The 18,682-nt window shown below is 30.9% G+C and overlaps 3 protein-coding genes across 3 annotated transcripts; 1 reads left to right on the top strand and 2 right to left on the bottom strand.

Annotated features, from left to right (window-relative positions):
• Positions 1-798: 798 nt before the first annotated feature.
• Positions 799-2,467, bottom strand: LOC112703937 (UPF0481 protein At3g47200-like). Its single transcript, XM_072199836.1, has 2 exons — positions 2,272-2,467; positions 799-1,724 (listed from the first exon to the last, which is right to left on the bottom strand). Exons 1-2 carry the CDS (start codon positions 2,465-2,467, stop codon positions 799-801), a joined length of 1,122 nt encoding a protein of 373 aa, XP_072055937.1.
• Positions 2,468-13,527: 11,060 nt separating this feature from the next.
• Positions 13,528-14,784, top strand: LOC112703933 (UPF0481 protein At3g47200-like). The gene has a single exon (XM_025755547.2). The coding sequence runs from the start codon at positions 13,528-13,530 to the stop codon at positions 14,782-14,784; it is 1,257 nt and encodes a 418-aa protein (XP_025611332.1).
• Positions 14,785-15,847: 1,063 nt separating this feature from the next.
• LOC114924297 (uncharacterized) lies at positions 15,848-17,716 on the bottom strand. The gene is made up of 6 exons (XM_029288223.1): positions 17,435-17,716; positions 17,130-17,333; positions 16,851-16,985; positions 16,385-16,711; positions 16,190-16,300; positions 15,848-16,054 (listed from the first exon to the last, which is right to left on the bottom strand). The coding sequence occupies exons 1-6, from the start codon at positions 17,714-17,716 to the stop codon at positions 15,848-15,850; spliced, it is 1,266 nt and encodes a 421-aa protein (XP_029144056.1).
• Between the last annotated feature and the right edge of the window lie 966 nt (positions 17,717-18,682).

Below are 18,682 nucleotides of genomic sequence, written 5' to 3'. Positions count from 1 at the left end.
AAAAATTCAGTTTAAAATTTGAAAGGCAGAAGAAATTAATTAAATTATTAATTTATTCTGATATGTTTAATTTGAGAAAAAATAATAATGAAATTTTAGCATGATTTGGTCTCATGGAATTTTTTTCTTTTTTATGATAAAATCAAAAGTTGAAAATTCTTGGTGTAAACAATTTATTATTAAGTCGTATTAAAAATAAAGCAAATATAATGACCATTTCTCTTTTTCTTGTTTTATTTATGTTTCCTATCTCTACTCTATATGAGTGCATGTTTATTTGTTGGTAGTGTTTTTTTTTTTCACCTTATTTGTTTCTCTAATCACTTTGGTAGTGTTTTTTTTTTTTTTCTAGTTAAATCTTCTTAATGTTATTTTTATATATTATTGACAATATGGAACGCAACAATAATATATATCAATTACAATTTATAAAGCTCAAATTAAAAGAGTTGTCACATATATTATACACTGTTAATTAAATTAATGAAAGAATAGAAATTAAAATATGCCATGGAGTCTTGGCAATAATATATTAACTAGGAAAAGTCTAGAGGCCAGCAACTTTTGTATTTTTTTGCCAGCACTTAACCATCAAAATAAAAGTGAGTGATCTCCCACCATTAGATCTAATCTCACACCATTAAAAACACTATTGATGGCCAATTGATAATTACAAATCACCAAAATTGCTGCCTCTAGCATTCCTCTATTAACTAAGACACGTCAATTCTAAGTAGATTATTGAATCAACCACCTTCATAAGCTCATGAATAGCCTGCCTTTTTTTGTGACTACTACTTATTTAACTTGGAGAATAGAACATACGGTCTGAATAACAGAAAGGAGGAGCAATATAATTCCAGCAATAGAAGCTGCTGTCTTCCATGGAGTGGGGAAATAATCGCGTCTCAGGGTTGCCATTTTAGTGTTGCAAGGATGTTTGTAATAAGCATTCAAATCATCACAAATTTGGAGATAATTAACATTATAATTTTCCAATAGAATATGTTTATCAACGTCTCTAAATAGCTTAGCCACTGAAATGTCACTACCACTTACATCACTCTGAATTATTCCAGCTTTGATGAGGACATCCGCATCCCTGTTTGAGTTGACAAGTTGTTTGAGGAAGTTAACATAGTCAGTGATGTAGTGTTCATCAGGATAGTGACACTGCTCCAAAGCCACAATATTCCTCAACCAAACTTCAGTGAAATCATCTACAGTAATATGCGGGATTGTAAGAACACCATGTTCAAATTTCAAGTCTAGTATGTCAATAGGACTTGATTTATTTACTACTTGAAACTTCAGTCCTGCTTCAAGTAACTCAGATGCACTGTGACCAAGAACAAAGTGTTTATGTTTTCTTTCACAAGGTCGTCGTTGTTTTAAAATGCAGTATCTACACAAATCAGTGAAGTGCACTATTTGGTCATTGACATTATTTTCAGCTGAGAAATAACTGTAAGAAAGATCCATAAACGAAGGGAATTCATCGTCACCATCGGAAGAAGCAAAAGCAAGATTGTATAGCTTCACGAAAACAAAAAGAGGAAGTTGATTCTCGAGTAACAACAAATCATAGGATAGCCGAAGCTGCAGCCATGATTTTGAGAAGATAACATCATCCTCTGTCGGCCCCTCATCATATCGGAGGAAAAGCTCAAATACGAAACCACAATCTACCAATATCAACTTCACCAATTCATTTACTGTGAGATCTGTTAGGATTTGATTGAATTAGTCCCACATTGCTTATGATAGCAAATGGAGTGGGTGGCCTAGGCTATAAATATGAGGCTAAGTTTTTCATTTGTTTTTGTACCAGTCGGAAACACTTTAAGCTTATATCTGATTTTTCTTTTCCTCTGTACTCTTTGATTAGAGAGTGTTGTGAGGTGTAGTTAGATATTTGCTTTGAGAGAGTGTGGGTGTACTGGGGTACCGGTGTTAGAGAGAAATAAGTCTATGTGTTGTAACAATTTTCACATAGTGATATTCTCTGGTTGTGTCATTTGACAACGGCCGTGGTTTTTCTCCGGTAATTGGAGTTTCCACGTTAAATTCTTGTGTTGTGATTGTGTCTATTTTATTTCTCTGTCAAAGGTGTTTTCTCAAGGGGGAATGGTGTCTTATTCCCAACAAAATCGATGTTCTCAGAGTAACATGCACGGATTTGTGGTTCCAACTCTCTTACACAACTCATCAGATCGGTCAAACTTGCCTTGGATCTTTTAATGAAATGTCTGTAATAAACCTACTTGTGGCTTTCCATGCTTAAAACCCTTGGATTTCGATGATGAAGAGGGCCAACAGAAACAACCATGGGGGTGTATGCATCTTCATTGGTTTGCCGGATATCGTGGGGCACCTTGTAGATGCAGCAGCTTTTGTTTGAAAACAGAGTGTGTGCCTTCTCCAGCATAGCTTCAAACTCTATAGCTACATGATCCTCATTTTCCATATCTATAATATATATATATATATATATATATATATATATATATATATACATATCAAGGTGATGATAGTTGTAAACTCTTATTTGTGCATAAATATATATTACCAAATTTATTTTTCAATATGTCTTTTTTGAAAAAGTGAAAATAATAAAAACATGAAATTACTCCCACAAAATAATCTGGTGAAGATCGCTTTCAGAAATTATTTTTTTTATGGAACTTTTGTTGGTGTATTGGCCGAATATGGGTGAAGGAGGTGTTTTGCCGAGGATGGTGTCAGATTCAACACGCTGGGAGCGTAATGGCTGAGCAAGTTTGGCGGCGTGGCAGCTCCCCGTCAACACACACGGGGCGTGTTGATGTGGCGACGAGATAGAGAACAGTCAACACGCAGGGAGTGTGTTGTTGTGGAGCCCGTGAAGCAGTGCAGGTTGTTGCTGGGTTCCAAAACTGTAGCAGCATCACACGGGGGTGTGTTGCAGGCCTACCTACATGTAGGGAACACCCCCACTCCGATAACCTAACACTAACACTAACTCTAACGTCTATCCATATGTAAATACACTAAGTTCTCCCATTTCCAGCCAAAACACCTCTTTTTACTCTATAACCAAATTATTTAGCCAATGGCTTTTTTACGTATGTTTTAATTTATAATTATGTTAGATATCATTAAAATTTGTTATAAGTATAAAATATCTTTTAAAATATAAAATATACATTAAAATGGCTAATATAGCAATTTTGTTTAACTTACTGGCTTGCCAGCTAGCTAAATCTTTATCTTAGTTAAGTTTCCATCTTCAGAAGAAAAAAAATTGATGTAATTAGCAGCATGTGTATCTTATGCATGTGCAGCTTATGACATTTATGTTGGACAAGAATGAAGGAAATTTGTAATACACAATATAAATTTGTGCACTCGTTTACCTGGTATACGTTGGAATAGACAAGCTAAGAGAGCAGTAATAATGATATTATTGTCCAAAACTGTGTCCAATTCAATGTGGATGATATGTATGTGCAAACCCTAGAGTAGCACCCACCAGATTCAACTTGGATGATGAAAAATTATTTGAAAAATCACTTCTAAATTTAGCTAGCGAAGGAGTGAAAGAAAATGGTAAAATATATAGAAATGACAAAGTGAATACTGCCATATAGAGAAGTAAAGAATTTGTTCTTTAATTTAGTTTTTGCATACGTACCAATTCTTTATTCAAGGTATTCCATTATATTTTGGTGGTCCAAGAATAAATTTGCAGTGAAGATTGTTCAAGTTCATTTTTGGATTGAAGTAAAAGTGTGAAAGTACACAACATAACGAGTTAAACAAAACGCTTTAATTCTAACAAAACAATCCATTGGGATCAAAAATTAATTTTGTGAGAGGGAATTGTATTTTTAAAAGAAAAATTAAAATGTAATTAGCTAGGGACAAATTGTCTTTTTAATATTTAAATTTTTTAAAAAAGAAATTCACTAGGGACAACTTGTAAAAAATGCCGGAAGCAAATTGTAGAAAGCAAATCTATTTTCATAAGTACATGCAATATTAACTCAATAAATTATGAAATTACATCATTTTTATGGAATTTATTACTTTTTACACCACCATTTGCATATTAATTAGTGAAATCTTTTACGCTCTAACTGCACTCCATTTAACAAAAGGATTAATCTCTACATACAAGTGATTTTGCTATACAAGTCTTACAAGTTCTTTAATTAATATTACGCTCAAATGCGTTTGTTATGTACATATGTTCCACGCGCTTCTAACAGATTTTTAACTCAATCAACGCGCGAATATATAACTTCTTTTTTTGAAAAAATTTCGTTTCCTTTTTCGAATTTCTTGCCTTCTCTCTTCGATCTCTTTCGTGAGTTTCTCTCTACCTTTTCCTTCGTCATTTACGTGCGTTTCTCTCTGTTTTTCTTTTTTCATTTACGTGCTTTTCTCTCTCTGTTTTCTTTCTTCGTTATTCTCGATTTCCATTGTTTTTTGACATCAAGCTCTGAAATCGTTTTTGAAGATAATAGATGATTCAACTTCAGATTATCAGATGAAACAGAGTGAAGCGAATTTTGAAACTGAATTCAATGAAATTCTTGAGGTGTGATTTAGTTTTAGTTAGTAATTGAATCTGAATTTGAATACAGTTAGTAGTTTTTTATTATGTAGCTAATGCGTGAACCTTGCCTGCGAAATTTGCTGTTAATTCTTCCTTGTTTGAATTGAATCTAATGTACTAGTTTTTATTAGAATTGATATAATTTTGTTCATTTTATATCAGACGTTCGGGTGTAGATTAGGAATATTTGGGTGTATTTTAGAAAAGTTTGGGTGTATTTACAGTTTATGACTTTTCATCTGACGGAGGGTGAATTGTCTTATTCTTTTAGTTGAATTGTTTTTGATGAGTTTGGAAAACTCCAAATTAATTTGATGATGATAAAACATTATTAAAATAATTAATTACAAAATTATTAATTTGAATTTTAAATTCACATATATTGATTAATAATTTTGTGTGCAGATTTTGTTTTGGGCCGAAAATAACAAGTCCAACATGAAGTGAATTTTCAGCCTTAATGTTTAAATAAATTGGCTGAATTAGTGATGTGATAATTTGGCCAAAATTTTGGTAAACAAGCCCAATATAATCAGTCTTGTGCAAGAAAATGTTTTAAATATGTGGCTGAATTATTATTGTAAAAGTTGGGCTAGATTTTGTTTAACAAGCCCAAATTAAATTCTTTTCTAGACCAACAAGGGTGTGGTCCGAAATTGAAAAAGAGAGAAAGCAAAGGTTGCATGCTTAATTCGGTTACCTCACTCTCTCTTTGGATGAATTTCAAATTTATTCAACTTGCTTTAATTGCATTGGAACCATGAGAGAGAAATAGCAATTGATTTGATTGTCATCATTAATGACACACACTACTAAGCAAAAGGAAAGTGGAAATTAATTCAATTTAATTATTTTGATGAAATCACATTGAAAGTTTTCTCTCTTCTCTCTCCTTTCTCTCATCACTTTCGGTCATGTAACAGAGAAGAATAAATAGCAAGCTATCAGAGATATGACACTGTAGCCGTGAAGCTAGGCTCAAGCATGAAGTCATTGTGATGATGGCGGTAAGAAAAAGAAAATCTATAGTATGGTGTGGCTAAGATCTTTGCCACAAAAGATAAGATGTGGTGAAGTAATCTCAAGCTCTCCATACCCAAAAATGAAAGAAATCCAACTCGGTCAGAGGAAGAAGATCCCTTGGAAGCATGGCTCGTCTCTACTTTTGATCAACCACCACAGGAGGTAGCTACTGTAGCTACGTGGAGGAAGAGGCAGAAGATAAGAGCAGGAGGAGCTGTCAAGCATCAAGGACTCATCAAGGGTCAGGAATCCTTCTTGGAGAGCAAGTTAAGATAGAAGGCCCGGATTGATGAAGATTGGTGAGAAGGGATGACACAGAGGTAATTGTATGTTGGGTTTTACATTCGGTTTCCTCTCTTCTCTCTCTGACCGAACTGGTTTTTGCTTGAAGAAGATGAAGTTTAGCTCGGTTCAAGAGTTTCAACCTTGGAGGCTTCCCCTTCTATAAATAAGGGAGAACAGCCAGGGCTTGAAGTAAGGAGAAAAGAGTGAAAAGCATAGAGTTCTTATAGCTACCCAGACTAACAGGAGTTCTTCTCCTTCAATGTGTTTCATGTTGTATTTTTCTGTTTAGTTTTGTCTGTCTTGAGTCTCATGGAAAAAGGCAAACAGTGAGGTTTGTATGAAAAAGTCATAGAGCGGAAAAAGGCAGAGTATACAAAATTAAAAGAAAAAGCCATAGATGTCCTAGAGGTCCTTTGTACATCTGTGTTGTGTTTCATAATTCTGTGGGAATCCCCTTACAAGTTGGGTTAGCACTTAGCAGTTGAAAGATTGGTAGGTGACCAAGTCAAGTTCAGGATTAGGGTTAGATTTTGGACTTGTCCCAAATAGGAAGGGTAGTTCCTCGGGAGAATTGGTGTATGTAATCATGATGATTATAGTGAAATTCCATCATTGTTGTGATGGAGACTGGATGTAGGTTGCATTGCACTTAGCAGCTGAACCAGGATACTTCGTGGTGTGATTATCTCTCTCCCCTCTACTCCATTTCTATTTCTGCTGCATAGGAGATAAAACTGAAAAAATCTCTTACCTGGTTACGAGATAAAAAGAAAACTTCTCGTGGCTAGGTACGAGACAAAAAACAAAAAGTCTCCTGAAGTTATTTCAAAAGGCCAGCAAGTGTTACTAAGAAAAAATGGGCTAAGATTCAAGCCCCCCTTCTCTTAGCCACTGATAACCATCAGTTTTAGTTTCTGTTTAGTTATAATTCATGAATCTGGTTTTTGTTATTTTTTATGATGGTTTTATAGTTGTATTTGCATTCTATAGTTTATTCTTGTTTTAATATGGTGTATTTTAAGTGTATTTTACAGCCTTTCTGTGGTGTTGATGACCAGTTTGTCCCCAAGGTTGGGATGACTTTTAACACCCTTTAAGATGTTGCAAAATTCTACAAGGATTATTCGAAAGTTGCAGGTTTTTCTACAAGAGTTTGGAGCACCAATAAGAAGGGAAACGAAATTAATAATCAATGTATATTTGTATTCTAGTATGTATTTTATACTGGTGGCTGACTTTGGTGGTTGATTTTAGTGTAGACGTAACATAACTCATTTTTGTATTTGCAACAAATTTGGGTGTAAAACGAAGATATTTGGGTGTATTTTTATTCTAATAAGTTCTGCATAATTCAGAACTCTTCCTCTTCATCCTCCTCATCTTCTGCTGCTTCTTCTTTTTTTCATCATCACCATCTTCTTCTTTTTTTCTTATTCATCTTTTTCTTTTTGTTTTACCTTCTCAAGTTTCTTCTTGTTTTACTCTCTTAACAAGAATAAAAATAAAAAAATCAAACAAAGAAGAAGAAAAAATACATAATGCTGCAAAATTACTTGGAAGAGGATGAACTTACATTCATTTAATTAAAGAAATAAAGAAATAAGGAAAAGAAGAAGAAGAAGAAAATGCAGCATTAGAGGAAACATTTTTCTGTACAAAAATACTATTTGTACACTAAAATCAGCTATTAAAATCAGCCACCAATGTATTTGTGTATAAATACATGTGTGTTTTAATTTATTTTCAATGTATATTTGTATTCCAGTATGTATTTTATACTAGTGACTAACTTTGGTGGCTGATTTTAGTGTACACATAGCATAACTCATTTCTTTATTTGCAGCAAATTTGGGTGTAAAACAAAAATATATTTGGGTGTAAAACGAAGATATTTGGATGTATTTTTATTTTGATAAGTTCTTCATAATTCAGAACTCTTCCTCTTCCTCCTCCTCATCTTCTGCTGCTTCTTCTTTTTCATCTTCTTATTTTATATTCTCGTAATTCTTTTTGGGAGAAAAAATCAAACAAATAAGAAAAAAATACATAATGTTGCAAAATCAAAAGAAGAAAGAGGAGGAATATGACGATGAAGATGAAACACGCGAAGAAAAAGGAGGAGAAACACAAAGAAGGAGGAGAAGAATGAAGAAGAGGAGGAGGAGGAGAAACACGAAGAAAAATGACATTGTGGTTTTCATCGAGGAAGAAGAAGAAGAGTCGTTCATAATGGTGAGTAACGCGCTTTAGAAACAGGAAACGGTTGAGTAAGGTGCGTGTATTTACTCTCGAATGTGGGAGTGTAATGCGCGTGTATTTTGTTGGGCTTGTGCCAACTTGTAAGACTTGTAAGTAAAAAAAGTTTGTATGTGTAGCATACTTTTAATATATAATAATAATATTAAGAAGTTTTAATTAATTAAAAAAGAAAACACTATACCGATTGCTATTGCGTTGTTTCTGACGTTGGATTCCATTAGGTAAATATTATTGTATCATAATTAATAATCAAATTGATTCCTAAATCGTTTGGTATTCCTATAATTATTTTCTTTTTTTCTTTTGTTTTGGACAATCTCTTCTCTTGAATAACAATTAATAATTGTCTATTCATAAATAGATCAATATTACCACTATTTAGATATAACTGACTAGAATAAAAGAAGTCAGCTAGTATATAAGAAGATGATGGAAAATGTTTTTTTTAGATAGAATCTTGCTTCGAGATATATAATAAAAATATTAGCTTAAATAACAATAATTGACATGAGATTAAATAAATATGTTAGATAAAATTAATTATACAATATCAGTTTTGTGCATATAAGAAGCTAGAACAAAATATTTTTTTATGATTATTCACTTAAAAATAAGAAAAAAAAGAATACTTATAAAGAGAGAGGATATTATAACATGATATAAATAAGAGCCAATATATTAAAATAAGGTAAATTTTACTCCATCTTTTTTTAAATAAAGAATAAATTACCATCTATAATAAATCTAATAGTTATAGAATGAAATAAATTATGTCATTAAGATGATGATTAATATTAACTATTAATTTAATTTAAATTTATTTTGACAATCAAACTAATTAATTATAATAAAACCACTTAAACCTTCGTATAATCGTATCTACAAAATCATACAATTCAATATCAATTCTATTAATAACTATGGAATTCACCTTTATTCGATTAACACCTTATTTACTTTTTTTATTTATTTTAAATTTATGATTAGACTTTTTTATTTTTCGTTTCATTTGTTCTTTTTAATTTTTTTTTTTTTTTGGTATTGTTAGATCTAATTAATATATGTGTGGTTTTAAAAAAATAAAAAAATTATACAATAAAATATCTTTTGTAATTCCTATAATTTACAAATTTTTTTATTATATTTAATTAGTTTAATTATCAAAATTCAAATTAAATTATGAGTTAATATTAACTATGATGATATAATTTATTTCGTTCAATAATAATTAAACATGTTATAAGAAATTAATAACTTACTCTTTATTTAAAAAAATATTAGATAAAATTCACTTAAAAAAATAAACATAATCAACATAGTCAACATCTTTTTGTTACATCTGTTAAATTATTATAAATCATTATTCCTTAGGTTGCGTCTCATATTTTTTTATAATATATTATATTTTTTTATTATTTCTTCATATCCACTTATAATAAGTGTTTATAAGTAATTGATGGAAAAATAAATTTATAATAAATTGACATTCTTAATTAATAGATAATTTTATTTAGTTGAATAAATTTATATATAAGTTAACCCTATAAATTAATAATCCAAAATCCGTCCACAACGCAGGTATATACCCTAAAAGAAGTCAACTATAGTATATATGAAGGGTGAATTCTATGATGTAGAAAGAGAGAATCTTCTATACTTATATATATTTATTGTCAATAGAAAAAATTGCCAAGTGTCCAGAGAGAGAAAACTTAAAAAACAATATTTACCATTGCAAATTTTTTTTTATTTTTGTTGCTTCTTGATGTTTAATAACTAAATGTAATAAATATTTATTTAGTTAGTGATTATAAAAAAGATGTTTGACTTTTTATTTTTTATTTTTTTTTTGTGAATTTTATTTATTTTGGATCAAATCACATTTATAAATAAAAATTAAAAATATAGACCTAAATTTTATAAAATGTTTTATATGTATTAAAGCATGTATTAAGTATGGTACAACAGAAAAAAAAATTTTCTTCTAAGATGTTCACAAGAAATACATAAATTTTTTTTATGGTAATTAGACATTTTTTTAGAATAATAATTAACAAAATTTATATTAAAATACTAATTAAATTAAATAATTATTTAAAATAACTGTCAAAATTTATTAGAAATACTAAAACCGTAATAATTTGGTTAAAAATTTGAGAAAGTAATATATATTTAAAAAAATAATAATGATTACTGTTTAAAAGGTTAAAAAATTTTCATAAACAATAATTATAGTAAATAATATAAAATTTGCAATATATGTAAATACGATTTTAATACTTGATATGTGAATTAATTAAATTTATCTTATAATTAAAAACTAACACATAATAAATTACAAATAATTAATTATTCATCTATTAACTTAAAAATTAAAATATAATATAAAATATTATTTAATATTGTAAAATAGATAAATTTAAATTTAAATTAGTATTCAAGTCACATATATTAAATAAAAATTATATTTGCGTATATCACAAATTTTATATTATTTACTATAACTATTATTTATGTATATTTTTTAACCTTTTAAACTGTAAACATATTATTTTTTTAAATATATATTACTTTCTCAAATTTTTTAACCAAATTATTACTCTTGTGGTATTTCTAATAAATATTGACAGTTATTTTAAATAATTTTTTAATTTAATTAATATTTTAATATAAATTTTGTTAATTATTATTCTAAAAAAATGTCTAATTACCATAAAAAAAATTTATGTATTTCTTGTGAACATCTTAGAAGGAATTTTTTTTTTCTGTTGCACCATACTTAATACATGCTTTAATACATATAAAACATTTTATAAAATTTAGGTCTATATTTTTAATTTTTATTTATAAATGTGATTTGATCCAAAATAAATAGAATTCACAAAAAAAAATAAAAAATAAAAAGTCTAACATCTTTTTTATAATCACTAATTAAATAAATATTTATTACATTTAGTTATTAAACATCAAGAAACAACAAAAATAAAAAAATTCTGCAATGGCAAATATTGTTTTTTAAGTTTTCTCTCTCTGGACACTTGGCAATTTTTTCTATTGACAACAAATATATATAGGTGTAGAAGATTCTCTCTTTCTACATCATAGAATTCACCATATATGAAGATGGACGGAAATTTGGCCGAGGAATATTCTGGCTTTGGAGCAATCAGCATTACATTGTTATTAATACTCGTTGTCGGGAGTAATTACCCGAATCAGTTTCTAAGAATTTTAGAATCGGACATTTTAGTCTCCAAGAAAAATTAATACACAGATTAATCCCTAAGGTTTTACTCCGGCAGACAAATTAGTCCCCAGTTCATTTTCCGGCAGAATAATTACCCAAATCAGTCCCAAAGATTTTTAAAACGGACATTTTAGTCCCCAAGAAAAACTAATGTACAAATTAATCCCCAACGTTTTTCTCTGTTAGACATAATAGTTCCCATTCAAAAAATAAAATAAAATAAAATAATTATTATTAATTTCACAATAATATTGTACTATATTTTTTGTATTTTTGGACAAAAATAATGATAAATTTATTCATTAAATTCTTATATATATATATATAATCACTCAATAATAATAATAATAATAATAATAATAATAATAATAATAATAATAATAATAATAATAAAATTATTAGAGATTATTTTATAAGAAATTTAAGATTAAAATCATTTGATATTTTTGTATTTAATATAATTAAAAGATGTACTATGTAAAAAAAATATATGTTTGTATTAAAAAATATGTACTAAAAGAAAATATTTTAATTTGGATTTATATTAAATACATATTTTTTTTAATACAAACATATTTTTTAAAACAGTACATCTTTTGATTATATTAAATACAAAAATATCAAATAATTTTAACTTTAAATTTCTTGTAAAATCATCTCTAATAGTTTTATTATTATTATTATTATTATTATTATTGAGTGACTATATATATATATATATATATATATATATATATATATATATATATATATATATATATATATATATATATATATATATATATAAGAATCTAATGAATAAATTTATCATTATTTTTATTTAGAAAATACAAAAAATTATGGTATAATATTATTATGTAATTAATTAATTAATTAATTAATAATAATAATAATCAATAAAATTATTAGAAATTATTTTACAAGAAATTCAAGGTTAAAATCACTTGATATTTTTGTATTTAATATAATCAAAAGACGTACTATTTTAAAAAATATGTTTGTATTAAAAAAAATATGTATTTAATATAAATCCAAATTAAAATATTTTCTTTTAGTACATATTTTTTAATACAAACATATATTTTTTTTACATAGGACATCTTTTAATTATATTAAATAAAAAAATATCAAATAGTTTTAACTTAAAATTTTTTGTAAAATAATCTCAAATAATTTTATTATTATTATTGAGTGACTATATATAAGAATTTAATGAATAAATTTATCATTATTTTTGTCCAAAAAATACAAAATATATAGTACAATATTATTGTATAATTAATAATAATAATAATTTTATTTATTTTATTTTTGGACAGCAGACTATTATGTCTAACAGAGAGAAATGTTTGGGATTGATTTGTACATTAGTTTTTCTTGGGGACTAAAATGTCCGTTTTTAAAATCTTTGGGGACTAATCTGGGTAATTATTCTGTCGAAAAATGAACCGGGGACTGATTTGTCTGCCGGAGTAAAACCTTGGGATTAATTTGTGTATTAATTTTTCTTGGAGACTAAAATGTCCGATTCTAAAATCCTCAGGGACTGATTTGGGTAATTACTCCATTTGTAGGCTTAGATTCTTTTGGTTATGAACAAGATAATTCTAGCTTAATCACTGTCTTCACTTTCTGGTGGCGGAATTATAGAGGAGATTATCACAGTTTGAGCCTTCAACATCTTGCTATGATATTAGAAGCCATCAAAATTTATTAGTTTTTAAACATCATTGTTTAGTCATTAAACTATTTTTTTTAATTTAATAATTTAGTAACATAATTTTAACTCACATTTTTAAATATTAATAACTAATTAATAACTAATTTGATTCCTCTAGTATCCTTCCAAAAAGCTAATGTCTTAGCAGTTTTCAACTTCTTTTCATAGAGTTACCATTTAAAACTTAGAAAGACAAGATCTATGGTGATGAAATACAAGTCATTATTGTTTTCACTATAATACAAATTATACCTTTTTTTTTTCTTTTTGTACATAGAAATTTAACTTGAACAAGTAGTTAAAGGTTCATGCATGGCTTTCATCAATTATTATAATTTCTAACCTTTCTTTCTTTCCTTCTTTCTGGTGGTTCTCATCATATTATGCTTCTATATGGAGAATGATGTAGTTATAGAGCTTGAAGCAATGTTGAAGAACGCTCAACCTTTGTTTACAACAAAAAATTGCTGCATCTACAAGGTGTCCCATAAAATCCGGCAATTAAACGAAGATGCATATACTCCAACGGTTGTTTCAATTGGTCCTCTTCATCACGGGGATTCCACGCTGGTAATCATGGAAAGTCACAAACAGGTCTATTGTCAACATTTCATTCAAAGATCGAATGCAAGTTTAACCGATTTGGTGAGTTGTGTGCAACAGTTAGAACCACAAATCCGTGCATGTTACTTGGAGAAAATTAACCTCACAGTAGACGAATTGGTGAAGGTGATATTCATAGACTGTTGTTTTGTAATTGAGCTTTTTCTCAAAGATGAGTGGATGACAAATGATGCTATCTATTCAAAACCGTGGATGGGTACTCGGGTAATACATGATTTATTATTACTTGAGAATCAGATTCCTTTGTTTGTTTTTGACAAAATATACAATCTAGCTTTTGCTTCTCTCTTAGATGGTGATCTATTCCCTTCATTTATGTCGGTTGCTGTTACTTATTTTTCAATGTTCAACAAGCAAGGATTGTTATTACCATCAGCTAGTAGCAGTATAGTACACTTCACTGATCTGATTGGATACTTCATCTTGCTACCATCTCATACAAGACCTTCAAGGAACCCTGAACTGTTAGTTCTTGGTCACAGTGCATCTGAATTAGTTGAAGCAGGAGTCAAGTTCATAGTAAATAAATCATCATCAAGTAATGGTTGCATGCTAGACCTGGAATTTGATCATGGTACTCTTAAAATTCCACATATTAAAGTGGGTGATGGGACTGAAATTTGGTTAAGGAACATTGTGGCTTTTGAGCAGTGTCATTATCCTAAAGAACACTACATCCTTGACTATGTTGTATTTCTTAATCACTTGATGAAAACAAACAAGGATGCCGGTGTCCTCATCAAAGCTGGAATAATTGATTGCATATTTGGTGGTAATTATGAAAGTAAAGTGGCTAACCTATTCTGCCATGTTGGGAAGAATAGTTTGGTGGCAACTACTAATGTTGATTACCTCCGAATTTGCCATGATTTGAATGCTTACTATAATCATCCATGGCACAGTAAAATGGCAACTCTAAGACGCGATTATTTCACCTCTCCATGGAGTACAGCAGCTTTGATTGTTGGAATTATGCTGCTAATTCTCACTGTTATTCAAACTGTATGTTCTGTCCTCCAAGTTTAGTAGTAGTAGGTTTGAGGTTTATGTGTTTAAATAATGTAGACATTCACAATTCACTAAGAAGGTGTGGATTACTGCAAGTGCTGCTAATAATATAGTGGTATAGTTGCTTCAATGTTATGTTCTTTGTATGTGACTACTATTTTGAACTTTTGAATCGATATTGTTTCTTCCATTGTTCTAATTGGGTTCCATTTTGTCAACATATAACCAGTTTCAGTATTACTGCTAATGGTGAATATTAATATGTCCAAATTAAAGTTGCAATAATAAGTTGAATGCTATATACAAAGATCCATGCAACGCTCTGCCTATAAGTTGATAAGGACTGCTAATTTGAGGTGTAATTATTGCAAGACTGCTAATAAGTACTCTAATTGGTGATAATTTAGACGCAAAAGTCTTTTGGTTATGGAAATTGAAATATACACACAAAATTATTTTATTTTTAGAGATAGAAAATTTATTCTATAAATTGTAATACTACAAAAGAAAATTGGAGACAAATTTAAAAATATTGTCCCATTTTTATTCTTCTTATTTAATTAATTATTTAATTTATCTTTGCATGTATTTCTCTTTCAATGACAGAATCCAAACACACACTAAAAATTAGGTATATACTGAAATAAAGTAAGAATAACTTATATTAAGAATTGGTAACTAGCTAAACTATATTCAATTCTTTCCTTTGTTATATAAAGTTATCAATTTCCTTCAATAATAACGATCTGCAACCATCATCCAAATTGAGTCCCACCCCTTGTTTTCGATTTTCAAGAAGATGATGCTAAAGCAGAACGTGACCAAAATGCTTCTTTCAATTGGACCTCTTAGCATGGACCCACAAGGTATTGTTAGACATAGAAGCTAAGATAGATATTTATAATACTCTACATTTATACAGTATTTTTTTTTTAAAAGAAAGAGTTTAACACACATGTGGAGCATTACAGATAAATAAAATATAACAGTTGTACAATTTTTATGTCATCTCTGTTATTGTCATCAATAACATGAGTTATTTACAACACTATTATGTGGCATATGAAAAGGATTACTCCACTCAATTTCTAATCCCTGTTATCTTGTTGTGAAAAATGACATCATTTTTGCGTAACCATATAGTCCATATCACTGAGAAAAATTCAACTAACCAATACTTGCGTATCTCTTTCTTCATTGACACAAATCTCCAACTCTCAAATTGCTCTTTTACAGTACCAGGGATAATCCATTCTTGTCCAAACACCGAGACCCAAGCACACCACACCTGCCAAGAGTATTCATAGGTAATAAACAGATGTTGTATATTTTCAGCATCTTTCTTACATAACATGCACATAGTATCATTATGTTGTAGGATTCCCAGTCTATTCAGCCGATCCTTAGTATTGACTCTGCCTACCAAAACGAACCAGGAGAACAATTTCACTCGTGGCGGAACTAGGCCTTTCCAAATTTCTTTTGTGAACCTATAGCTCAGTAGCTCCTCATCCAAAGTCTCTTCCTGCAAAACCTGCACAAATGAATTAGTTGAATAAACGCCTTCCTTGTTAAATTTTCACATCACTCAATCTTGCACATCTGCTATCAATCTAACAGATTGCAGGACATGCAGCAACTGGTTCAGTACATTTGTCTCCCATTGTCGTAGTTCCCTTCTCCATTGGAAGTGCCACACCCACTCTATCCCATCCCAGAACCCACAGTCTCCAATAACTAATCCTTTTTGGTTTGAAATCAAGAAGAGTCTCGGAAAGTTGTCTTTCGGCTTTCCCACTTGGAGCCATGTATCCTCCCAAAATCTGGTCGATCTACCATCTCCTACTTCCTTAGCCAGCCCATCAATCATCTTCTGCCTAACATGTTGTTCGTTTTTTTGCACTTGACAGATGTCCCTCCACGGTCCTTCCCTCTTCGGTAATATCTAAGTTGACAATAAGTGACTTGGGTTCAAGCTATTGCAAGAACATACAATCTTCTTCCATAGGGGGACAATCCTCCTTGGAGAACCGGCACCACCATTTAAACAATAATGCCGTATTTTGGACCACTGCATCACCCACCCCCAACCCTCCTAGCTTCTTAGGTGCCTGGATCATCTCCCATTTCACTAGTGCCATACCCGGTCTTCCATCATCCTTTTTCCAAAAAAATTTTCTCTGCAAAGAGATAATTCTTCGTGCAACCGCATTTGGCATCTTGTACAAATTCAGGTAGTAAATGGGCAAGCTATTGATAACTGACTTGACAAGTACGAGCTTTCCAGCCTTGCTAAGAACCTTTACTTTTCACAAGTTGAGTTTCTCTTCCACCTTATCAATCATCGGCTTCCAAGTTTTTACCAATCGCGCATTCACTCCTAGGTTAATGCCAAGGTACCGCACCGGCAGAGCTGCCTCCTGACAACCTAGTAGTTGACACATCCGGTTGACCCACTCCTGGTTGCAATTCACTGGTATCAAGTTAGACTTCTCGAAGTTGATGCTCAACCCAGACATCATTTCAAAACACCTCAGAAGCCTCTTATAGTTCCTGACAGTCTCCTCCTCCGGGGGATAGAATAAAATAGTGTCATAAGCAAATTGTAGGTTGATAGCTCTATTTTATCCCTACCAACTAACAGAGGAGATATCCGCCTGTTTCTAACCGCCTCCCCAATCATCATATTCAACAAATCCACCACTAGTACAAACAAGAAAGGCGATAAAGGATCTCCTTGACGTAGCCCCCTCTCCATTTTGAATGGTTTCGACGGAGATCCATTAATTAGGATAGATATAGATGCCGATGTAACACACTCCCTCACCCACGCCCTCCATGTTCTTCCGAAACCTATCTTCTCCAGTACAGTGTCAACGAAGCACCATTTAACTCTGTCATAGGCTTTCTGGAAGTCCAATTTAATAATCGCTGAAGCCTTCTTCTTCATTTTAACCATTGCACAGTTTCACATGCTATTAAAGCTCCATCATGTATCTTTCTCCCCTTCACGAAAGCACTATGTGTTTCCCCAACTAAGCCTGGCATAAAACCTCTCATTCTTCGTGTCAATATTTTAGAAATAACTTTATAGACACATCCAACCATGTTGATAGGTCTAAGGTCTTTTATCTCCTTAGCCCCAACGAATTTCAGAGCCAACGCTATCCAAGTGACATTAGCGTCTGCTGGCAATCTTGCAGTCTCAAAAAACTTCATCACAGCTGCAGTGAACTCCATGCCAATCTCAGTCCAACACTTTTTTATAAAGTTCATGTTGTACCCATCGCTCTCCGGAGTCTTAGAAGATTCACAGTTCCATACTGCCTTTTTCACTTCCTCTACTGATGGTAGCGCCTCTAAGGTTTTCGCTTCCTCCCTCTTTAACTGGTTAACCAATACATCCCTAAAAGTCACCCTTGGGGACGCTTCCTGGTGGTACAAATGTTTATAAAAGTTCCGGATCGCAATCTTGATTCTTGCTTGATTCCTCACCAGCCTCCCATTAATCACTAAAGCTTCAATTCGGTTATTCCTTCTCCTTGCCGAAGCAATATTATGGAAATACCTTGTGTTTCTATCCATCTCAGTGGCATATTTAGATCTTAACATTTGCTTCCAGTGCATATCCTGCTTATATACCACTTCTCACAACACTTCACTAAAGCCCTTCTCCTTGCTACGGAATGGTCTTGGACCATCGAATCTTCTGAAATCTTTCATGATCAAAGGGCAGTGATCAGATAAACCTCGAGGCCCACTTCTTAGACGCATCTTCGGGTACATATCAAGCCACTCTGAAGAAACCAAGCTCCTATCAATACGACTGCACGACTGTCCCCTAAACCATGTATACTTACAATCATTAACTTCCAAATCGACCAACTCCATATCATCTATCCATGTTCTAAACTCT

This window comes from Arachis hypogaea, chromosome 7, assembly GCF_003086295.3.
Source record: "Arachis hypogaea cultivar Tifrunner chromosome 7, arahy.Tifrunner.gnm2.J5K5, whole genome shotgun sequence".
Taxonomy (NCBI): Eukaryota; Viridiplantae; Streptophyta; class Magnoliopsida; order Fabales; family Fabaceae; genus Arachis; species Arachis hypogaea.
The sequence above is the reverse complement of the archived record's forward strand: the minus strand, read 5'-3'. Positions and strand labels throughout refer to the sequence as shown.